Genomic DNA, 23,233 nt, shown 5'->3' with positions numbered 1-23,233 from the left:
CACCGGATAACTATTCTCAGAAATACTATCACTGGTTAACATGGACCTTAATGATTAGTTAGTAATGCCGAAGATTATGCACGTTCAGCAACAAAAGAAGACATTAGGTGCTTAAATGCGTGCCTAAATGGTGCAAGTAGTTGTCGCCTTAGGGGTTGTTTAAATTCAAGTATTTTTACATAGAATATAATATCAATTTTAGTATTTATTTTATAAATTTCATGAAATATTATCTAGTGACTAAGTTGTGTTCATATATACCATCTTGATATCTACTTTAATTATATTTGTATGAATTAGAATAGAAGTATATAAGATATTACTCAGATATATTATTTCGTGAATAATTATTGCCATTACATATTTGCATGGTGATCTAGAATTCTAGATCTAAGCCTTACCTAAGGATGCCATGACAATGTAAGCTACCTTTCTTCTTCTTCTTCTCTCAATTCCATGGCTTCAAGAAGGCTCTCCAAATCCCTCCCTTCCCTTATAGCAAAACACCTTCCCTCCAATCCGACTAACCCCACTCCAAATCCCAACTCTTCTTCTCTTCCCTTTGATGGTCTCCTTAACCCATCTCTTACCTCCTCTTTACCTCTCCTCTCCCTTCCCCTCTCCCATCTCTCCCCTTCCCCTCCATCCCACCTCGCCCAATTCCTCTCCTCCCACCTCCCCTCTCTTTCCACCTCTTCCCTCCTTCGCCTCCTCCGCCGCCTCCGCCACCACCCGCGCCTCTCCGCCTACGACCTCCATGTCTTCCTCTGGGCCTCCTCCTCCCTCGACTCCTTCCGCCACGACCACTCCACTTACGAGTTCATGGCCGTCTCCCTCGCCTCCTCCTCACGTCTCCCCCACCTTCGGTTCCTCCTCTCCCTCATCCTCTCTAACCCTTGCCCCTGCTCCGACTCCTCCATCTTCTCCTGCCCCCGCCTCGAGCCCATCTTCCGCGTCGCCCTCCTCGCCTTCTCCCGCGCCGGGAAGCTCGACGACGCCCTTGCGGCGTTTTCCGACCTCCGCCGCCACCTCGACGGGAAGCCGAGCGCCTCGCTTTACAATATTCTCCTCCATGGATTTGCTCGGTGGGGCCGCCATGATAAAGCTCTCAACTTGTTTGACGAAATGTGTCAAAGAGATCGCGTGCGCCCGGATGTGTATACGTTTAATATTCTTATCGATAGCTGCTGCCTTATTGCCCACGTTGATTCGGCAGTTGTTTGGTTCCGGGAAATGCAGGCAAGGGGCTGCGTGCCGAATGTGGTCAGCTTTAATACTCTAATTAGAGGATTCTTCAGGGAGAAGAGGTTTGAGGAGGGGATTGGGGTTGCACGGGAGTTGCTTGAGCTTGGTTCTGGGTTCTCGATCGCCACATGCGAGATATTGATTCATGGATTGTGCGAAGAAGGGAGAAATTTAGAGGCACGTGAGCTTTTGGTGGAGCTGCTGAGGAGAGGAGTGGTGCCGCAGGAGTTTGATTGCTTGGTGTTGCTCGAAGCATTGTGTCGAGAGGGAAGAGTGGACAGGGCGGCGGAAGTGGTGGAGTTGATATTGGAGAAAGGCATTTCCTTGAGTGTGGTGAGCTGCACTACCTTAATGGAGGGGTTGAGAAATTCAGGGAGGTTGGATGAAGCATACAAGTTGATGGAGAGAATGGTTGAGGAGGGAATGTTTCCTGATACAATTACTGGCAATTGTCTATTTGAAGCTCTGTGTGATGCCGGAAGAACCTTGGATGCCAACCGGCTTAGAGTACTTGCTTCAAAGAAGGGTTTTGAGCCAGACAGCGTGACATTCAGCATACTTGTGCAGGGATTTTCGAGAGAAGGGAGAAGGAAGGAGGGTGAAGGTGTTCTGGATGAGATGCTGGATAGAGAATTTATACCCAACATTGCCACTTATAATAGATTGTTGGATGGTTTGCAGAAGGCAAGCAAGTTACACAAAAGACCAATTGAATCTACATTATAGTGTGATGTTCGCCATACTGGTGTTGCAATCTTTGTGAGATGATAGAATATTGGAGAAGGGAAGTGATATTTTCTTCCATTGTGAACAGAGGAGAACCCATGGAATCTACAGCAGAAAGAATGTGATTTTTTTTTTCGGTGTGCTGGTGCTGCATTTGGAGAATCTTTTGACAGAAGGGAGAATAAGAATTGGCTTAATTTAGAATCAAGTTTCATTTCTAGAGTTAAGACCCACGAAAGCTAATGGTAGATTCACTGTCAAAAACTTGCAGTGGTATGTTATTGCTACGTAAATATGAAAAAAAATGTATTGGTATTGCATCATGCCAAAATGTTATGAAACAGTTTTGTGAATATTACGCAGTGAAGCTGGAAACAACACCTCTTGTACATCACGTGGAAGTTAACATGCATTCTTCTGGATGATAAAGATATACCTTCAGTCCTTGTATTCTCCATTTGCAACGGCTATTTGAAAAGTAAAGGTTCCATTTGAGATCTGCTCATAGAAGACTTCACACTAAAGATCATTCTTTTATCTAAAGAATATCTTGGTTCCTTCTATTTGTTGCTTCTGTGATGATCATAAGGAATAGGTCGATCATTTGTTTATTGATTCCAGCTTCACTAATTCTATCCCGGAGAAGTTGACTGTCCGAACTAATGTTGCCTTTAATCTCTCTTTGGCTTCTAATTATTGGTCGTCTTGGAGGTTCTCTTTTCATTGCCGCTAACATTATATCTATTCTTAGATGGCTCATTACTCACGTCTTGAGGGCTCTTCCTTTCTCTCTGGGGTTTTTGGCCCAAATGAAGTTAGCTTTTATCATCTGAACAGCAAAACTGATCGAGAATCTTTTAATTCGCCTTTTGATATGTAATTATTTTTAATTTCTATTTCCTGTCATTTTCCTAATGGGGGTTGATCCCATTTTCTCAACCCCCCCTTCTTGACTTGTAACTAAAGAGTAGTAAATCCTCTTCCCATTCAATGGTGCTACTATGTTGGTACTCTCCGAAACTGTTAATAAAAACTAATCTACAGTCCGTTCTAGAGCCACGCTTTAGATGGAGATACTAATAGGCGAAGAATCACGTGGAAGACGAATAAATCACTGTTCTCAGTAGGTTAAGAGGTCATCTTTGCAACTACAGTTGGAATAATGAAATTAGCTCTGATGTCACTTTCTCTACCCATTAGCCTGCCTTGTAGGAGAAGGATGGGAAAAGAAATAGCATCAAAATAAGACGATGAATATAGACAAATGATCTGACAAATAGGTATTGCTCGCTTGTACAGAAGTGAATGACACTAAAAATGTAACAGAAATCATAGCTATATCTATTATTACTTTAGCACAGAGCTCAAATAATCTATACTGTTAGCGACGCTGCCGCAAGCAAATAACATCTAATTCACTGGCTAATCTGCTGAAGATTTACATCTATTGAGAGCTCGAATTCTCTTCGAAGGTCTTGGGGCCGCAGCCTGCATCAAAAGAATTACATCAATGACATAAGAATGCATGAAGCTGGATATCACCAGATGCTGGTGCAATTTCTCCGCAAAAGAAGAAGAAGCAAAAAAAAAGTTGGATATCTTTGTCACATAATTGAAAGGTAAAATGACACATCAATATATGTTGTCGCTACTGTTGTCCATTTGCAGACGAGGAATGTGTAACTTTCAGAATGGTCATTTTGGAGGAAATTCTCACATGATAGAGATAAAGAAATGGACGGATTGACAGAGTTTGGTACCGTGGAGACTTCAACGAGATGTGTCCTCTTCAAGTTTATCGTGCAAATCGCCACAAATTAAGAAGACGTATTGATGTGAAATGAAGTAACAGGAATAAAAAAAAATAAAAAGAAAGGCCAAAAGAACAAACAACAAGAGGTGACCCTGGACCTAACTGAGGTTAGTGCATGGGATATATCTAAAGGGAGGAGTTACTCAACAAGGTATATACAGTACATTACCTGAGTAGCAATCTGAAGATGACATCAACTATTCTTCTACTAAAGAATACCAATCAATAAGCTTAGAATAAAATTGCCGTAATGAGGATAAGAATGCCCAGTCCATACGTTACCTGCAAGAAAGACAAAGGCAAGCTTCCTATTAAAAGTGTGAACAAATTTCTCAGGCAGTTGAGCTGGATTCTAACAAGTAGTCAAAAAGTAGCTGCCTCTGCTCTTCTGAAAGAAACCCCATTAAATTTTTTTATATCTTCTGCATAGATTCTTTTGGTCCAGGTTGCATAAGAGGAAGGTCCAATTGAGATTTTTATTTTTGTGAAAACGAAACAACTACTTTTTTTTATGCAACTTGGCCTAAATCACCAATTGAATTGAAGCATAAACAAAAGGCAGACGCAAATGATAGCTACTGTTACATTGGAAGAACGTATATCTCTTACCATCAGCTCGGAAGCTGCTGAAATTACTGCTGCCGCGGACGAGAAATAGGACGATGTTTCTTGTAATCCGATATCGTACACGGGACTCCCATCAGGATAGAACAGCCCGTAGTTCCTCTCCGATGTTGGCCCTGGCTTCAGATTCTCATTGAACAGAGCAAACACAAAGACATCAATGGGCACGTCAGGCTTCACCGGCGTGCCTTGGTTCATGGCGATCCTCTTCAACAGGTTGCCATTGTACGCCGCCGCGTTCTCCACGCTTGCCCCTGGCTCATCAGAATCACCTTTGGACGGCCACCCGGTCTCGGATATCCTCACGTCAATATTTGTGTGACCCATTACTTTCATCGCAGCGTAGACCGAGTCGATCTGAGCATAGAGCATGTTGTCGTAGGTGAGGTTCGTGTTTGGGTCTGTAACACCCGAGTTTTGCTGGAAGAGCACGTAAGGCAGTGAAACACTGTCTGGGCTTCCTTTGTAAGCAAAGAACGGATAGGCATTGATGAGGAAAGGGGAGTTAGTCTCTGAATGGAAGTTGAGCAATGGTTGGATGTACTGCGCAACGTCTTCCCGGAAAGAACCCGAAGAAGGAGGGTAGGAATTGGCCAAAATGGCAAGGGAGTGCGCAGTGGAGACATTCACTTGCTTGTCCAAACCGAGAGTAACAAGACCTTTGTATATAGACTGCATTGCCGGGAGTAGGTTCGCCATCAACGCGGTGTCTTCGCCGGAGAAAACCTCGTTACCGACGGTGATGCAGGTGATTCGAGTCCGGGGAAGGTAAGGCTGGACAAACTGCGAGAGCCAAGCCTGCGCCTTGTTCGTGTCCACCATGTTCGAGACATTGCCATTGCTAATTGCGATGATAAATTCGACGTCGGTATCGGAGAAGGCGCTAAGTACACTCTGGTCGGTGTCGTAGAGCTTCAACTTGTTGACATTGATGGATTGGACGAGGCTTGCCACTTGAGTATGGGAGGGTAAATTATTGGCTATTTGGCCATAATTGATTCCAAACTTGAGGCCCTCTGTTCTGAGAACCTGACCTGTTTAGAAGAAGAAGAGTAGATGGATGCTTAACTGCTATAAATGAGTCAAATTTCTTGAACGAAATTGCCATTGTCTATTAGAAATTGTACAGCAAAAAGTAGGTGTAATGTCCTTTTCTGGATTGGACTTGTCGAAAACCATGAGGGAAACTAAAAAGACTGGAAACTTTATCGAGGATTCTTTATTTGAAAGCTAAATTATATCTGTCAATGAATGTCTAGTCTATAACCTACGAACTTATAATCAATTATAAGAATTAGAAAGAAAAATTATCTATATTTTGAATCCAATTACTGGTTGAGAGAGATGCCATGGACAATAGCAAAAGCAGAGGATATAACAAGAAAGAAGATTTTTCATTGTAATATAACACATGAATGGTAGAAAACACCACATGAACGAAAGAAAGAATCTATGTTTATACAAAAGAGAGATCTTTTCCGAGGAGTGATACGAAGAAAGATTTCGATAAAAGGTTTAGCAAGTGTCACAGTGGAGAAAGAAGGGATATCTCGGAACCTGAGAAGAGCAACCAAAAGAGGAAAAGAGTGAAGAGCGCCATTCTTCTCTCTCTCCGCCGTTTGGACTCTTGGTCGATACGCTGCTGCTATTGCTTATTCTCTCTCTCCCTATTTATCTCTCTCTCTCTCTATATATATAATATGTTCGCCCTATGGATTTTCACCCTCTGATAAACAATAAATAAATAAATAAAGTAATATAAAGTATGACGTTAGCTGAGGGAAAGGTACCACCCACACGTGTCCGTCCAGCTGTCTTGGAGCGTTCCTACTTCCTACTCCTTTTTATTGGAGGTTTTTTACGTGAATACACCTCTAGAATTTCTTAATTTACTTTTCAAACATGAATGCCTATTAAGAAATTCTAGGCAGAAAAATAAAGTAGAAGTAGGAACGCTCCCATGACATCCATCCTGGTACTTTTTTTCGTGATCAAAGAGGTTATAAGTTTAACTTTAATTTTAAATAATATTATAAATAAATTATTTGTTGGTTTGATCGTGGTTCAGCAATGCGGTTAGCTTCGTGAAACAACTCGACAACGCGTCGACTTGAAGCAGGTCTCAGTGGCGTTTAGTTCAGAGCAATTTTTATGCGACATATATAACTTGAAGCTTAAACTAGACAGCTAAAAATTTGATAGGAACTAAATACTTCTGCATTTAGGGAGATTTGAAACAAAAAATCATAAATGCCTATTAGAATTTATAAGTAACTAACAAAAAGGTAGAGTAGATGAGCCGATAATGAATTTATTTAGGCTCGACTCCTCTATTTTTAAGCTGAATTTAATTTATAATTAAGTGCAAATATAAAGAGGGGAATAAATGTAAGAATATATAGAGCTCCCTCACCCTCACCCTCACCCTCACCCTCACCCTCACCCTCACCGCCAAGAGAATCATTCACATAAGGACACGTTACTATCGTTGTTGGATGGACGTATCCACCGCTATAATTTTCGTTTTACACTATTTTGGATATTTATGCGAGAGAGAGAGAGAGAGAGAGTTTCCAACGCGCATTCTCATGTTAACGTTCATCAAAGTCAATTTTGGCTTTCTTTGTTCAAATTTCACTTTATTTAATACAAATTTCAATCAAACTTGGCAGCCTTTGGTCGTGGCTTATATCACCAATTTCACTTTATTTAAAAGAAAATTTTATTTATTTAGGTTCGTTGCTAACGATCGGATAGAAGGGCGGCGCAGGAAGTAAGAAGTAAGAAGGGATCCAAGAAGGACGGTGTTACCACGTGCACAACGTTATATGTCCGACGGCCGTCAATGGCGGCGCTACGGCGGACGTCGCTTTCGTCAACACGTCCGCACGCGCTGTAAACAACGACTGGTGCATTTCGAGTTTTTTTTTTTCTTTTGACCAAACTAACCTACTCTTAATTTTTTTTAAAATCAAAATAAATCAATCTAAATTTTAATATTATAGGTGGTTTATATATGTAAAATAGTAAATTTATTTAAAATAATTTTAAATAAAATGCTGAACTTATTACCATTTTTTTTTTCCTTAGACAAATGCTGATCAATTTATAACGTTTTTACTCATAGTTATCATGAAATAGAGAATTTAAATTTAGGGATAATTTATTTCGATAAAAAATCTTGCATTTTTGACGGTTTTAGTTTACTAACGTCTCTCCTTCAGATACAGACGTCTAGATCGATTAGGCGATAAAACCCATGACGGACTATTATATTTTAATACATAACATTATTTGATTGGAGATGAAGAAAAGAAGTCGGCAGTACGGCAGAAAACGTCACAGTCTCGCTTGCGTGTTAATAAACGTAGTCGGCGATGAGTTCGATGGATAGGTTGATTACGGACGATATTCAGAGGGAGGTGGATTTTTATATTACATAGCTGACGCAAATTGGTCGTTGTTGATTGATAACGCAATAATATAATAATAATAATAATAATAATAATAATAATAATAATAATAATAATAAAGAGGAACCAATTGGATAGGTTAAGTGCACCAAACCACTTAGTTGGTGCAGCTAAAATAAAAGGTTAGATAAAGAAGGTTTTTCTGTGATAAATTTTGTTTATTTTAAAAATTCGTGCCAAAGAGATGATAATGAATAAGAAAACGAAGTAAATCTCACATATCTATTTTTTTTTGTTAGGATAAGAAAATCGAGATATCTCAGATATTTATCTCAACTTTTTAAATTATCAAATTGCTCAACCGACAAAGCTAACTTAATAAATTATAATATGACTATAATATATTTTTATTTTCTTATCCCAACTATTACTATCTCAAATATCATCTTGTCCGCTATATTTATCCCAATACTTAATTTTCTTTTTAACCAAATATCTAACAAGAAATAGGGATAGAGATTTCCTTATTTTATTCTAACAAGAAATAGGGTAATAAAAACGATATGTTTGTGTTAACTCACTCTAACTATTGTAGAAATCGTGTAAAACAAAAACGCGGTTCTACTCTTTTAAACTCTCAAATGTTTGACAAAATCTAAATTTAGGATCTCATTCTATTTTGTTTTTATTAAAAAAGTGCAAACCTCTTTCTACGCGGTTGCTTTCTTTATCTGAGAGAGGAGGCGAATCATTGACCCACGAAGTAAAGTTAACAAGAAGAAAGGAAGGAAAAAAAAAAAAAAAAAAAACCCCTATTAGCTTATAGCTTGTTTACCCCAGACCTCATGCTTTGACTTCATATTAAAGCACTAGCTATTTTTTTTTTCTCTCTGTTTCCTTCACTTATATTGCCCCCATTCAGTTGATGCATAAATCTTCTTTATTAATGAATTAATTTTCTCTTATTTTTAAACAGCACTCAAATGCCAAGTTGTGTGTGATAAATTTATCACACCTTTTATTATAAAAAAAACATGTGAGGAAGGAAGACAGTTTGAAGGATATTTATTTTATCATTTCTCATCTTCTTCTCGTTAAAAAAATATCCTGAGGGAAAATCATTCTTCCCTGCCCTTAGACATGTCCCAATGATAATTTACGATCATAGATTGTTAAAATGAATACTCTTTTGAAAGGATGACGCATCTTTCCCACACGAAGCACAAATAAATGTTTATAGCCATGACCACATTATTTTTAGTTTGAACACAATGCGGAGCATAACACCACCACTGCTCTACCACCTAAACTGAGCAACTACCCGGACATAACTCTAAGCGACAAACCCCATCTTCCCTAATGAGTTACCAGAAACAACAACATGGGAAGACATTTTGCTCCACTTAGTAAAGCTCTCCCTCCTTGTGAGTATGAACGACGCAGTCAGACTTTGGATACGATACACACGTCAGTAAGTATCCATTTTCCATCTGTGATTCGTCAAGGAAAGATCCATCTGACTGGTCGACTTTACCGGATTCAATTTTGCCGGCGCATGTAGAGCATGCCCCAGCTCTGCATGAATAAGGCAGCTCCACTCCGGCAGTTTCAGCTGCATCAAGAATGTAGGTGTCGTCTGGAGCATCAAACTCGTACTCTTGGCCATCTGGGCTGATAAGCTTCACCTTGTAGACAGCCATTGCAGATGCTCTGAATGAGTTTGAAACCTTCAGGCCAGATGCTTTTGAGAGATGCTTGGAGGAGCTAAGAGAGGACGGCCTCCTAACCAGCACAGATGAGGGCTGACTTCTAATGCTGCTTTTAAGTGTGCAGATTGTTGGAAGGGTAATTGTCGACATCTTGCAGTCTGATAATAAGGAGACTACGTTAAGAAAAAGAACAAGAAAGACTTTTGAGATTGTTTAGCAAGATATCACTTGTTTCATTCCAAAGACTTTCTACTGTAAAACAATAACAACAAGGTTGACATGCAGAAAAAAAATGTTAAACCGCCATGAGTGCCTGTTGAAGATTTGGGGAATAAAGGTTTCAAAATGATCATTTTGCCCAGAAATTTTTTAAGCACATTGCATGCCATAACTTCTAATTGTGACTCAAGCCTACAACAATACAACAGCACACAGAGGAGTCTCCTTACCAACTGAGAGACGCCCAAGAAAATAATCAGCAACTCAAGGTAATGAAATAAATTAGCCAACTAACCAGATATAAAAATAGAACCCTTAATTGGAAATCTCATTACACGATAAACCAGAAAAGCTTCTAAATTTTAATTATAGTGGTGTTACTGTGGCATGATTTGAGCATCCTATTATAGCAATATTATCAAATATAAAAGGAAGCAGCGCTATTTGCCATCTGAATTTTTTCAGAAACAAAGTGGAGGCACCATTTGCTCCATTCGCTTCATGAGAAGGCAATTTTACTCTTTGGAGCAATATGAGAAAGGCAAGCATGTAGCTCCTTGCCCTTCACTCGAAGCTCCATTAGTCAAAAAGGTGTAAGATGTTCTTAGTCTAGTCTAACAAGTGAAATTAAATGCCCTGGGGCAGCCCATTAACCTGGATCTCTAAATTGATAACAAAAAATCTCAAAAACACAAATATTTAAGAATAAATAAGAAATAGAAACAAGAACAACATCACATAGTATGTCAAGATTCACATGCCATTTGATTCTTAACCATCTTAACTTATTATCTATTATTAGGAAAAACAATCTGAAACTAGAACAACATTGACAGAAACCAACATTAAAATACCAATTATGAGAGAGTGATAGGTTCCAATTTCCTTTTCTTGTGAACAATAGATATTAACAATTACATGCTTCCGGCGTTGTTCAAATTATAGTACCAATATTTGCAAATCAAAGCAGGCATCATTCAAATTACAGTACAAACGTGCAAAGAAAAAGAAAAAAGAAGGCGTAAATTAAACGAGCAATAATATCAGAAAAAACCGTGGAAGTCGCTGCATCATCCATCTCCGTGCAGCTCCTAATGCTTCGCTTTTCTGCAAACACCACCAAGCCTCTGACATCCAGTCATCCTCATATGGGTGTTTCTTAAGATACACATGAACTTTCCCATAGCTACAATGATGACAACTAAGCCCTTAGTCTGAGGCTGCTATAAGAATTCTATTACATCTTCTCTATCAGTTCTGGACTTCTCTATCTCTCAAGAACCTTGTACTTGAATGAAATCACTGCTCCGTACTTGTGCATTATGTGGACTCGTAGTGCATCCTCGACCATCTTACCCAATCTTTTGTAATAAATCATCTATGAATACAATGTCCAGATTCATTTTTTATGCTCTACCCCACCCACCCCATCAACTTCATAATCCTCAATTCTTACATCATAGAAACTATAAACCAAAACCCAAAATAATATTGACCAAATAATATTCCATAAAAGAGACTGTCAATTACTCGAAAAACTTTGAAAGACGATTTTATTCCTCCCTCTCTAAAAGTTTAGAAAATTAAACTAGGATATACGCATGCATCCATACGATGCAATAATAGCTCGACTAAAAAGGATCCCAAACACCACAGATCAAATGAAAGAGATCATCAAAATGGATCGGAGAGAAGAAATCAATACCTCACGGAGGAGATCTGGCGATCCCTCGCAGCAGCGGAGATACCAAAGAAGACAACGAGTCCAACAGCGTGCCCTAGTTAGGGAAGGTGGCGTGAGCCATCATTATATAGAACGATCGCACGTGCGGAGCGGGTGACAACCATGGCACACGTGACACCACTCACACTAGTGAGAGGAAAGATGCCCGACCTTGGGGGGGCTCGAAAACCACTTCGAAAGAGAACAAAATGTAGGCGGGGATTATAAAATTACCGAATAGCCCTTCAAAGATTTAGAAATGCCACCAAGCATCAGTGTTTCTTAGGGAAGGAGTCCAGTGTCATTTGGTTAAAATTTTAAGGGTAGTTCAGGTAGTGACCTTTCGACGACCATTAAATGGGTCGCTTTGATGCACCCCTTCGGGTTCGATTGGATTGGATTAGATTAAATGGTTAAATTTCTCTAATCATTAGATTAGAAGTGGTGGATACGGACGGATGAATAATTAATTAATTTGAAGGTGTTGACAACTGTGCATCATAAATTAGTAAGTGTAGTAGTTGAGGGAAATTCTTGCAATAAGTATCTATTATATATAGACCTTTATTTTGTATGAATACACTTCAAAGCTAACTAGCCTTATAATTTTATCAATTTAGTTATAAAAAGATTAAAATACTTTATTTTCGTTTGCCTCAATTAAGAATATCTATACTTTTCGTCTGTTCAATTACTGGGTTTTAATTTAGAGTAATCAAAGATACTGGTGTCCATTTAAAAGAAAACCATACCTTTTGAAATGCACACATAAAAAGAAGTGTAGACAGGAATATATATATATATATATATATATATATATATATATATATATATAGGCAAAAAAGTCCAACAACCAATTTTTTTCCTAGTTGAATTCATGAACGTGTTCATAAATTTGATGCATCGATGTGATGATATATACATCGTGAACAACATGCCATACTAAGATGTGACACCAGTACGAAAGCGATTAAGAAACATTGCGAAGACCAGTCTATTCTACTCCAGTGCTGAAACTTTCATAACAATAATATAAAAGAACAGGGAGGAGCAAACTAAGAATTAATGTTAAAAAAAACAAAAACTAAGAATTAATAAAAGCATGCAGAAGGAAGTTATGATGTCTCTATAATACGTAACTCCAAACAACCATCTGAATGAAATAACCCATCATTTTCAAGATATGATAAATACTTCATCAAGAATAGCACAAATGAAAGATAAGCATCCTTTGGAGATATATAATTCCACTGGTTGTTGAATTACTTGGTCCAATGTTGAGGAACTCTAGAATTCTTGAGCACTCTTTGGAGTTACATTTCAAGGGATAGCACCCACATCAACAATGCAGACAAAGATAATTACCTTAGCTATATCAGAAGGGCCATATCAGCATCCTAACAATACTTTATGAAGCCAAGCAAACCAAGCAGACTGATGATCCTGCAAGACCCTCATTTCAGTCAAACCTGCGTATCATCCGAGTAAAGCTAATCCTCTTAGTCTGGGATAACTTTCTCGGTCTCTGGGGTCGATATCATATCCAAGCAAGTTTAGCCGCTCTTGAAAAATATGGTTACCTCAAAAGTTTTTGGGAGACCATTACAGAGATGAAGAAGCATTTAGTCCACTTAGAATGTGTAGGACGGACAAAGAACAAACGATCAAAATTATATGCTCAAGCAATATGAAATACCAAGAAACCTGGAACAAAAAAGATATTTTTCAGATGAGAACAAAATAAATATATGATAAGGTGATGCAACCATATTTACAGCAACACAGAATTCATTGAAAATCAAACAAATATCCAAAGGGTCAATCCAAAGACAAACAAAGAACAATGAAGTGTTATCGGGCGGTAATGTTCCCTTCATTTACAAGTGTGCTGATGCGAAACATTAGCTGGTTCATAGACCATTTAAGCCAGTAAGAGTGAAATCTCGTTCAGTTTCAGATACAATGAACAAAGATAAATGGTTGACACCATATTTAATAATAAACTGTAAAGTGCTCAGACATATAGGGACAGTCGAATCATATTCTTTCACTCCTAATTGTGGCCAGATAAAATATTTAGAACTCTAAGAACTGATACTAAGGTTAATTGCCAAAAGAGAGAAGTAGAGAAGAGATCTCACTTTTAATTTTGACAACCATAAATAATAGGAACCCGTAACAGAGAGAAAAGTGGACAACCCAATCTAGAAGACAAACTCTGACCCTTCTATAGTGAATTAACTAACTCGTCTTGATCAGTTATCAATCTAAAGCATATATTTTCAAAACAGGTGTTAAATTTATATCTAACATCGACTAACTGCGAACATGTAGGAATAAAACAGGTTGCACATCAACTCCTTCCTTTCAGGTATGCTTGCAAAATACCACCGGTCACTTGGTTCCATCAGTTTATAGAGATTATTCACAATATGTTTCCATCTTTTGACTAGTTGCCCCCAAAACAACTTTTCTTTACAGGTATGATAGCAAAAAGTAAAATAAAGACAGAAACAAGAAAATGTAATGCAGTAGTCACTAGGATAAACAAAATGTCCATACTTGACACAGATTTCACAAACCTATTCCACATGTGGGAGCTGAAGAATAGCATTGAGATAAACCAAGCACTCACCAAGAACAGCCAGTGCAACTAATATGGTTGTTGCAAACTGAATTCGGAATTGATTGATAAGGAAAAAATATTGATATCTTTGAGATCTCCTCCAAACAGATTCCAGCCAGACATAAAATTGAACAGAAACTATCGATTCTACATGTCTTGATCTCTGACAAATTCGAAACCTGGGAACCCAATCCATCCAGAAACACATATTCTGCATAGATGAGAAACATGGTAGATTGTCAGAAAATGATAAGGGCCAGAATCCTCGCAATATCCTCCCAATATTCAGTCACCGTTTGAATCATCTGTACATATGGGATGCTAATAATGCACAGTTTGAATGAAGAAGTAGTGAGCATGTGTTGCCAATAAATGCAGCAGCTTAACTCATTCCCATTGTGCATGATGAGTTACAACTATTGATAGTATTAAACTAGCACTAAAAACAGGGAATATAACAAGAATGAAGTATCAATAAATTTTTAAATGTACTATTAATTATCAGAAGAACACAGTTTTATATGCAATAAAAAGAATTATGGATTAATATGAATCATAATCGTAATTGTGTCAAGATGAATCAACTCACAATTCTATGTGCAAGCTATTATTAGGTGGTTAGATTAATAACTATCGCATTTGCAACACCTACTGCAGAACAGCCTAAGGAATAAGTTACACTTCACCGAGGTAAAATAAGAAATTAAAGAGGCTTAATGATGCAGCTTGAAAGAGATCAAATTCTCTCCCAACAGAACAGTACCAAATTCAGCAAGTTAATACACACTTCCATGAATAAGTAACCACACTGAAAGGCCCTAACTTTCAGTTTCAATTTCAATCTGAAAAACTAGAGTGAGAACAGTTGTTGTGCCCACATTCCTATCATAAAATCTATTTAACATAAAAGCCATCCTTAACATAGAAGTACTCTCTGGATATAACACTATGATAAGCTCCTTACTGGCATCCTTATCCTTACCCCGAACCAAACAACAAACACACTGAAAAGAGAAAGTCTTCTTTGATTGCTGATCACCAGGTTAGCTCATAATCAGCTATATATCTAAAGCACCAGTTAGTTCATCACCAACTATATGTATAACTCCACTTCCACATGGACTGGAATAGTGACTTGAGCCCAATGTGTACAGATCACTAGAAGCTAGACAGCTAGTGATAGCAGTTAACAAAAAGTATTGCTTTACTTCAACTAAATAAAAAACTCGAATGTAGTTACCAGACATTGAAAGTTGAGACTAAAAATTTCCTGTCTCGTGAATAATATAGTAAATTGATCAGGTGCAGAAAATCAAATGAATAACGAGATAATACCCATTCAGCTGAAGGTACACTAAAATTGGAAGGTAATAATCTTCTATCTTCATCCACATCTGCAACCTCTCCATCTTTCCTCCTCTTTGTAAAGCTCTCCCTGCTTTTCCTTACAAGCCAGAAGTTTCTCAAAAACCTCCAATATGGTCTGTTTAGTCTGTTATTGTGAGGATAACATTTTGCTCCTGAATCGCCAGATTCCAAATCATGAGCCTCAGTGGCCGCATATTCCTCTTTATATTCATCTTTGCGAGATGAACCATGACATAGGATTGGTTCAACTAGATCTCTTTTGGGATAATGCGCTTCAACATTCTGTGGTATGCAATCCTTTGAGGGGTCATAACTGCCATCTGGATGTTTCAGACCATTCATGGATGGAATTTCCTCAGTTTTAAGCTCAATAATTTCATTACTATTTGTGGATGAATCAAGGAACCTACTCATGATGTTGTTTCCAGATTCATAGCATACATGATTGTGCCAAGTATCCCTACCGGAAAGAAACAATGCCAATCCATCTGTATCATGTTCAGCTGAGTTCTTAGAATGGGAGCTTCTGCTGGAATCTGCTAACGATGAGTTCCCTACACAACTTTCCACCTGAAAAATTTGTTCTTTTATTGCTCTAATAAATTGTCTGAATTTGGAGATTGCATTTTCCCTTGAATTTGACTTATCAGATAATGTGGCTAAATTCACCGCCCTCTCAAAATCCTCCAACTGCCAGCATAAAAATAAAATAAATTAAATAACAGAATGAAACAAAAGTAATGTATGCTGGAAGCTTGCTACCATTTTACCTGCCATCTGGTTGTTTCCAGAGCAGTAAATAGGTCTCTCTTATGATACTGCATCGAACTGAGAAGCTTTGTATCTGAATGGTCACCTTGCATAAGTTCCTGTTCGTGCAAGAACAAGCGGAAGACTGTCTCCATCCTATGCATTAGACAAACATGCAATCGATTTTAATTAATTTGTTGTGATTTTAAGTTGAATTATCTGAAATTATTTTTCTGCAAATTGGACATAAAGGTCTATTTAGTAGTACATTTCCCACTCTAAGTTCATTCATTAGCTTATGGTTTCAGAGCATAATGAAGGGAAAAAAGAATTCTTTTTGTTCATTTATTAACTTGAACAATCTAATAGAAGAGGATTTAATGACTTCTTTGATTATAAGTGTAACTTTGATTTGATAAACTAGCTACTTGTTTTAAGATCAAGGACTACCGCCAGTAGATCTTGTACTCATGTCTACAGTAAGATAAATTACAAAACATACAACGCCGAAAAGAATGAGCCTTTACATAATAACAAGAATCCATCATGCTTGAAAACCCCCGAAACACTACCCACCTTTAGTATCCATTTCATCCAATAGTGGCGAAATATTGGCCTTTTACACGAAAAAGGGAAGACAACGCGAAATAAAACATAGATTCTCCAATGCCCAACAAGAAAATCCGCATAAAGATAAAATTCAGAAAACGGATTTGGGATTCAAGAAGCGGGAGGCCAACCTATCGGCGGAATCTTGAACAACTTCCGCCGCCGAGAACAAGGGATCTGATTCCCATCTGCTGAAACTCTCCGCCATGAGACGATTCGACACCAAAACTACGAATCAAACAGAGCCCAGCGAAAGAAATTGCACACCAAGATGGGTGGACGAAGCCAGACCAACCAAATCTGATTCACCAAAAAGAACTCCCAATACAACGTATCCACGAGCTAAACAGAAGAAGAATTATGGAGAAAAAGAAGAATAAATTTGCGAGGAGTGAGAGAAAGGATTCTTTAGGACAGAAGAAAGGGGAAAGAATTTTTTTTTCTTTTTTCTTCTTCTTTATTTCGTTTAATAAAACGGTAATTTTATTGCATAATAAGATATAGCTAGCCTTGATACGAGTCAAGGCATGAATCGATTAAGGTTTGGGTCCACATCTCGAATGCACAAAGTTCGACCCAAATAGAGTTTAGTCTCCTAGCATTTATTAAAATCCAACTAATTTAGCCTTTTCTTTCACATGCAAAACACTCAACAACCGTAATTTAAGGATGATTACATTTGGATCAGGGAGCATTAATTTCCTTTTGACATTTTGACTCCCTACGTTACCAAAAACCTTAGATTAATTTTATTAAAAAAAAATATCATTTGATTGTAACGTGATAAATTTTAGAAGGTCTGATGAGCGCCTTAAAAAATTTCAGTTTAACCTATGCGATATGGCCTAATTATATGAAACCTCCTATTTTTTAATTAAGCACCTAAATTGTAGCCTTTATTTTTATACTGCAAAATTATTCTGATGAAAGAAAGAAAAATATTATTCACTCATAACTTGATACGTAGAGGCAAAATTATCATGATTTTATTTTATTTTTCAACGGACTAATAGTTGTATTATAATCTATACCATACAGGATTAAGGGTTTTAAACTACTCAGAACTCACTGAGTTTGCTACACAGGTAGAACATAGATAGATACTTGACATGGAACCCGACACAATCATAGGAAGACAAAATCTTAAGTTTGCTTGGATCATCACTTCACACGTGGGCCTTAACTGCAGAACTATACCCAGTAAGGTCATCATAGTACTTAGACCACAGCATAATCCCCCCATACTTCTGTGCGTCCTTGATGACTGGAAGCACCTGCGAAGTGAGATCGCCGGCCGGAATAAACCCGCTGCCGGCGGCCTGCGGCGCGGCGGGCAGGTCAAGGAATATATTCTTCGCCGGAATGGAAATCCACTGCTTCCATGCATCATCCAAATCGGCAATATCTCCTTGAGCATACTGGCAAGGTGGATTGTTATAGAACTGCACCCAGACGTAGTCAAATAGCCCAGTACTCAGTGCACCACCGATCCATGCATCAGGGAACGGACACTGAGGTGCAGCACTCAAGTCGACTTCCCTCCCAGGCTTGTTATAAGATTTGAGATACCTCGCCAGCTCATCCCAGTGTTGGTTTGTTCCTCCCTCTATGTCAAAGTCTATGCCATCCAAGACTGCGGCGCCGAGCGGCCGCGACGGCGAGGAGCCGCCTAAGAAGTTGTTCCAGAGGTACACTGCGACTTGCCGGGCATCTTCAGATGAAGTGAGGTAGTAGCTCCCTGCGCCGCCGCCGATGGAGAGCAGCACCTTGACGCCGCGGCTTTGGCACGAGTTGATGTCGTCGGACAAGGCGGTGCAACCGTTCGAGTAAGGGTCGCAGTGGCCGGCGAGGTTGAGCATTGGGGTCTGGCCGTTGCCAAATGTGGGGAGGAAGGCTATGTTTACGAAGTTGTAGTTGCCAGTGGCACAAGTGTTTGCTAAGGTTCCCTCGTTGCCGTTTTGGCCCCAGTAGATGGCTATGTCTCCTGCATGGGACCTGGGGATAAGTAGCACCGCGAGGAGTGGGGATAGTAGTAGTGATGTGAGTAATATTTGGCTCTCCATTGTGGAATTGGAGGATATTGAAAGAGGTAATGGAGAAGTTGTTGATGGTGTTCTTTGGTGTATCATCAGGTTGGGTTGGACACTCCCCTTTTATAGGGGAAGTTTAGAGAATGCCAGTTTTGTTCTCATTATTGTGAATGGAATGATCTCTTGCCGAGTTGCAGTGCCTTAAGCGTAGATTTATGTCTAGATATTATATGATGAAAGTAATTCTGCTTTAATTGGACACCTACGGCATTAATTTGTTGTTTTATTGAACAAGTTAGTTCCAGTCATCTTATTGTATAGGGGCTTCGCAAGTTTTGATTGGAATAAAGTTTGGTGTACCATTATCCTAATTAAGTTTGGTGTCCCATTCTTACAGAACAAAGTTACACCTTCTGCAGAAAGACCCAATTAAGAATGAAGGATAAATAGAATTGGTAGCAGCTCGATAATAAGATTGAATAAATTGATCAACCAGAGTCAAGTATGTAAACTTTCTTCTTCCTTGTCTAAAGAGAATATGTAAACTTTCTACCGAAAAAAATTTAAACAATTTTTTTTGCAACCAATCACGAATAATTAACAAGAACCTTGATGCGAGCGTCTGAAGACATGCTCTTGATAGAACTTTAGGAAGTGTATTCCGTGCTCTAAAACTTGTCATGATCAGACAAACTTGTGCTGCTATGCATGCTAATGGTTTAGTAGGTTTATATTTATCATTGGTGCACATAGCTCAACCTCAAAAAAAATATATAGATCATCTATACGCCTATGTTATGTTAATTTAAATTGACGAAGAAAATACTATTCCAATGAACAACAAAACATCCAACATTGAGCAAGTGTGCTTTCACTTAAAGCTGAATTTTACCTATATAACGCCTTCTCTTTTAAGAAACACAATTAGAATAAGCATGAAGAGTAATTGAACTGATTAGAGTGCATTCCGTCGTAAATCATTAAAGTACTCCCAACCAAATTTGCAGTAGCAATTTAACACAGAAAAAGAACTGATGAAATCCTCCTGTCCTAGATAAACAAAAAAGATTGACCGCAAACAGATAGTAACAGCTTCTTAATGAAAGATGTAGTATCATATCTTCTGTCACAGGAGTAGCAGTCTAAGCAAGCAGCAACTTTAAAATACTCGATAGGGCTTCCCCATGGTGCTCTTCAGGTACAAGCACCTCACCTGAAAACACAAATACCAAGTCAATTAAGAAAAGTTTTGTTGTGAAGTTTCAGATGCTAAAGTTCAATTATATCAGTGTGCACTATGCAGATCGAGGGCCTCACATTTTGCCAATTTTTCTTCAATAAAGAAACAAGGAAGTTCACACTGAGCTGCACATTTTGTTGAATCTGCTTATCTTCCATTGCACAGTTACCAACAGCAACACCCATGCAGAGAACTTTCTTGAGTTGAAATTTCACCATTGCTTTTGTCTCATTAACCTTGGCCTCAAGAGATTCCTGATGAGATACCAGCGTTGGGAATTTCCCTATCAAAAATAAAATGATAATGATTAATTGTATCGCAATGACAATTTTCAAATTTATGAATAACCACAAACGCTTTTCACGTAGATGACAACTATTCAAATAGGACAACTAAAGGATCATTTTTACTTTATGCAACTATGTGCCACTATAAGTGAAATCCTGAACCTAGCATCATTAGCTCAGTAACTATAATATTACCTACGCAACTACTAAATCACCACAATAAGAATCTTATCTCAAACTCATACATGAAACTACAGATAAAAGTTGGAACCAAAGAAAGAGAGAAACAGTGCTTGCCTGCCTTGTTAAGACCAGGACCAAGGAGACGGGGAATCTGCTTGATGATAGCCTCTGATGCCAAGAAAGCATGATACTTCTTAGCAAGCTTTTTGACAAGCTTCTTGTTCTTGTTCATCTTCTTTAGCCCCTCAACATCCATATAATCCAATCCAATTTTCTCTGCCTGCATAAAATGATTTGGAACCATAACAACACATCTACAACCTACATAACAAACTGTTACTAAGTATGACTGCAGCCAAATGACTATATTCATATATTTGTAAAGTTCTAAATCTGACGAGTCAGTAAGTTACTAATGTTCTACATCAAGCAAGGTCAAAGATCAAAAAAATGACACGACTGAAACAGCATGATCTCTAAGAACTCACGGCTCACCAAAACATCACATACAAATGTAACAAAGACATTGATTAAAAATAAATTCAGTAAATCAAGACTGTCAAACCTTGATATGTTGAGATTTATCATGTATTAACAAGCAATTTTTTATTTACAACTAGGGGAACCAGTTAATAACCAACAAAGTGTACTCTTTAATATACACAGGAATGCAAACATATGTTACCTCCCCAACATGCTGGGCATCACCAAGCATGCAAACCTTCATCTTTGGGCGAGGAATATGAGGCAGCTTGACAGAGCCACTGAAACGCTTGTCCTTCTGCGGATCATAGTTTTTCAGCCCAATTTGCAACTCAATAGTTTCTGTGAACTTACGTTTCTTCTCCCTAGAATCATTTGTAATTTGGGTGATGGCTTCTTTAAGAACATCAGACTGTAACTTGCTGCAAGCGATAAGAAAATAGACAAAAGTTAGATTGATTATTAGTAAACTAGTTTTAGTGGACTAAGTTTTGACAATATAAGGATTAATAATGATCACAAATTAATAAAGCCTACATAAATTAACTTCCAAATTTCCAGAATTATCCTGATAATAACTTTCCTTGGGAAAAAAAATTGGAAACAAAAGGAAGAGTCATATCAAGCCAGTCGGAAACAATATAGATTATTGATTCTGTCGCATGTACCAAATAGAGAAAAATGAATAGGGTAATAAACTATTAGACAAGGGGGAAGATGGGAAATGCACTGGCTGAGAAATTTACAAGGATCTAATGTCATACATACAATTGAAAGGGATGTTAAGTCAAACTCAGTGCACCAAAATGCCAGTAAAAAAGTAAAAATATGATCAAGATGTTTCAGGAACATATATCTACATAAGCAGAAGCCTGAACAGAAGTAGATCGCAACAACATGTCATAAGATTTATTGGATGGGAGCGAATCTTGTTGAAACGATAGTTACCAATAAGATTAGGTGCAACAGGTCTGTTAATGAACACTTCACATCTAGTCTAGAGCAAAATAAATTGTTTAAAGAACAGCTGGTAACAGTGGACTCCATCCACAAACCACCCTAAAAGAGCATACGAAAAATCAAAAAGGATAGAACAAACAATCTCCATCGACAACACCTAATCTAATCCATCACATTAGCAAACTACAACATATCAAGATCCGTGAACCCACTGACTAAAGCAGGCAAAAAGCTATCGACATCATTGCCCCATAAATCAAGTTAGAAGAATATAATGCGGATAGCATAGCAAACAGATCTGCGAACCCAATACCTCATCGTTCTGATCGATTACTCCGCGGCTCACTTCTCTTCCCCTTTCAAACGAAAAGATTATTTTGTTAGCAACCTAAACAACGAAAGCAAGGAACCAAAGAGGAGAGGAATGGGATCAAAGTAGATGGAATCGGGTGATGCCACGAGATCAAAGGAGGAGGAGGAGCGAGAAGAGACTCACCGAGAGCTCGAAAGGAAGGCGGCCGAATGAAACCCTAATTGGAATGGAGGGGGGGCGCGGCGCGATTATGTATATGTGCATTAAACCCTAGGAACCGCTGATGAGTGGCAGAAGCGCTGCTAAGTGCTAATAGCCGTCGGATTCGGATCCGGTTGCTTCGCCGGCCCCATTAAGAATAAGGCTTTGAACTTTTGGGCAGGCCTTGCACGGTTGAAGGCCCAACAACTGCCTGCGACTCTTGTTGACGCCGCGGCCGCGAGCATATTTGTTGACATTCTAATGCAATTAAACTCTTTTGCTCTCCTTTGATGCGTGCTTTTAATGCATAATGTAGATCTTTCTCACATTAGCATATTAATGCTGGGAGTTGTTTGGATCTTTCCCCTATTTGAATTATCTTTTTTTGAATGTATTCTAGTAGCACTTTGAACTTATCTCTGAACTGATTTATGAAACGGAAAATACACAATGATGCAAAAGATAAATTAGAGTCAAAACGCATTCATCTTATAACTACTTGTAGAACAACATGGTCATAACAAGGAGCCTTCAAAACGTAATACATCTGAGCTCTTCTGCCTTTGGATGTAGTTTAGATTTATTTTAAATCAGTTTAGTGAGTACTAAACTAGTTTAATATTCAAACACTAATTTTAGATAAGTAAGTTTGGTGCAATCTACTTAATACTTTTTTTTTTCTCTCCTCTCTTTCTTCCATCCAATTTTATA

At 38.3% G+C, this 23,233-nt stretch overlaps 6 protein-coding genes across 9 annotated transcripts; 1 reads left to right on the top strand and 5 right to left on the bottom strand.

Annotated features, from left to right (window-relative positions):
* The first annotated feature begins 317 nt into the window (after window positions 1-317).
* LOC140791809 (uncharacterized) lies at window positions 318-2,582 on the top strand. Its single transcript, XM_073142467.1, has one exon. The coding sequence runs from the start codon at window positions 457-459 to the stop codon at window positions 1,969-1,971; it is 1,515 nt and encodes a 504-aa protein (XP_072998568.1). The 5' UTR covers window positions 318-456; the 3' UTR covers window positions 1,972-2,582.
* Window positions 2,583-3,228: 646 nt separating this feature from the next.
* Window positions 3,229-6,120, bottom strand: LOC140791857 (glucan endo-1,3-beta-glucosidase 14-like). Of its 2 annotated transcripts, XR_012109643.1 has the most exons (4): window positions 5,966-6,120; window positions 4,394-5,442; window positions 3,954-4,066; window positions 3,229-3,459 (listed from the first exon to the last, which is right to left on the bottom strand). XR_012109643.1 is itself a non-coding variant. In XM_073142544.1 (3 exons), exons 1-3 carry the CDS (start codon window positions 6,006-6,008, stop codon window positions 4,016-4,018), a joined length of 1,143 nt encoding a protein of 380 aa, XP_072998645.1. In that variant the 5' UTR covers window positions 6,009-6,120; the 3' UTR covers window positions 3,811-4,015. The 2 variants fall into 2 exon arrangements, 1 of the variants encoding a protein (XP_072998645.1); XM_073142544.1 differs by lacking the exon at window positions 3,229-3,459 and having other exon boundaries at window positions 3,811-4,066.
* A 2,888-nt stretch (window positions 6,121-9,008) lies between these two features.
* LOC140792283 (ferredoxin, root R-B1-like) lies at window positions 9,009-11,596 on the bottom strand. 2 transcript variants are annotated; one of them, XM_073143173.1, is made up of 2 exons: window positions 11,455-11,596; window positions 9,009-9,688 (listed from the first exon to the last, which is right to left on the bottom strand). In XM_073143173.1, the coding sequence occupies exon 2, from the start codon at window positions 9,678-9,680 to the stop codon at window positions 9,225-9,227; it is 456 nt and encodes a 151-aa protein (XP_072999274.1). In that variant the 5' UTR covers window positions 9,681-9,688; window positions 11,455-11,596; the 3' UTR covers window positions 9,009-9,224. The 2 variants fall into 2 exon arrangements, with proteins under 2 accessions (XP_072999274.1, XP_072999275.1); XM_073143174.1 differs by having other exon boundaries at window positions 9,009-9,703; window positions 11,455-11,516.
* A 1,090-nt stretch (window positions 11,597-12,686) lies between these two features.
* On the bottom strand, window positions 12,687-17,296 carry LOC140791689 (uncharacterized). 2 transcript variants are annotated; one of them, XR_012109617.1, is made up of 6 exons: window positions 16,957-17,296; window positions 16,237-16,372; window positions 15,434-16,156; window positions 14,108-14,309; window positions 13,053-13,176; window positions 12,687-12,915 (listed from the first exon to the last, which is right to left on the bottom strand). XR_012109617.1 is itself a non-coding variant. In XM_073142302.1 (5 exons), the coding sequence occupies exons 1-5, from the start codon at window positions 17,031-17,033 to the stop codon at window positions 13,151-13,153; spliced, it is 1,164 nt and encodes a 387-aa protein (XP_072998403.1). In that variant the 5' UTR covers window positions 17,034-17,296; the 3' UTR covers window positions 12,687-13,150. The 2 variants fall into 2 exon arrangements, 1 of the variants encoding a protein (XP_072998403.1); XM_073142302.1 differs by having other exon boundaries at window positions 12,687-13,176.
* A 695-nt stretch (window positions 17,297-17,991) lies between these two features.
* Window positions 17,992-18,888, bottom strand: LOC140792148 (acidic endochitinase-like). Its single transcript, XM_073142988.1, has one exon. The coding sequence runs from the start codon at window positions 18,886-18,888 to the stop codon at window positions 17,992-17,994; it is 897 nt and encodes a 298-aa protein (XP_072999089.1).
* A 910-nt stretch (window positions 18,889-19,798) lies between these two features.
* Window positions 19,799-22,946, bottom strand: LOC140792798 (large ribosomal subunit protein uL1-like). Its single transcript, XM_073144002.1, has 6 exons — window positions 22,505-22,946; window positions 22,322-22,364; window positions 21,251-21,470; window positions 20,680-20,845; window positions 20,173-20,378; window positions 19,799-20,068 (listed from the first exon to the last, which is right to left on the bottom strand). The coding sequence occupies exons 2-6, from the start codon at window positions 22,324-22,326 to the stop codon at window positions 20,015-20,017; spliced, it is 651 nt and encodes a 216-aa protein (XP_073000103.1). The 5' UTR covers window positions 22,327-22,364; window positions 22,505-22,946; the 3' UTR covers window positions 19,799-20,014.
* Between the last annotated feature and the right edge of the window lie 287 nt (window positions 22,947-23,233).

This window comes from Typha latifolia, chromosome 7 (genome assembly GCF_019914945.1).
Source record: "Typha latifolia isolate L0001 chromosome 7, TyphaL0001v2, whole genome shotgun sequence".
Taxonomy (NCBI): Eukaryota; Viridiplantae; Streptophyta; class Magnoliopsida; order Poales; family Typhaceae; genus Typha; species Typha latifolia.
This window is presented reverse-complemented; position numbering and strand designations above follow the sequence as displayed.

Coding starts and splice junctions, on each gene's coding strand:
- LOC140791809 (XM_073142467.1), top strand. CDS start 457: ATGGCTTCAAGAAGGCTCTCCAAATCCCTCCCTTCCCTTATAGCAAAA.
- LOC140791857 (XM_073142544.1), bottom strand. CDS start 6,008: ATGGCGCTCTTCACTCTTTTCCTCTTTTGGTTGCTCTTCTCAG. Junction 5,443..5,965: donor CTTTTGGTTGCTCTTCTCAG/GTTCCGAGATAT, acceptor TCTTCTAAACAG/GTCAGGTTCTCAGAACAGAG. Junction 4,067..4,393: donor CAGCAGCTTCCGAGCTGATG/GTAAGAGATATA, acceptor TCTTTCTTGCAG/GTAACGTATGGACTGGGCAT.
- LOC140792283 (XM_073143173.1), bottom strand. CDS start 9,680: ATGTCGACAATTACCCTTCCAACAATCTGCACACTTAAAAGCAGCATT.
- LOC140791689 (XM_073142302.1), bottom strand. CDS start 17,033: ATGGCGGAGAGTTTCAGCAGATGGGAATCAGATCCCTTGTTCTCGGCG. Junction 16,373..16,956: donor GTTCAAGATTCCGCCGATAG/GTTGGCCTCCCG, acceptor TCTAATGCATAG/GATGGAGACAGTCTTCCGCT. Junction 14,310..15,433: donor GTGTACCTTCAGCTGAATGG/GTATTATCTCGT, acceptor TCATCTATGCAG/AATATGTGTTTCTGGATGGA.
- LOC140792148 (XM_073142988.1), bottom strand. CDS start 18,888: ATGGAGAGCCAAATATTACTCACATCACTACTACTATCCCCACTCCTC.
- LOC140792798 (XM_073144002.1), bottom strand. Junction 20,379..20,679: donor TCCTGGTCTTAACAAGGCAG/GCAAGCACTGTT, acceptor TATTTTTGATAG/GGAAATTCCCAACGCTGGTA. Junction 20,069..20,172: donor TGAAGAAAAATTGGCAAAAT/GTGAGGCCCTCG, acceptor TTGTGTTTTCAG/GTGAGGTGCTTGTACCTGAA.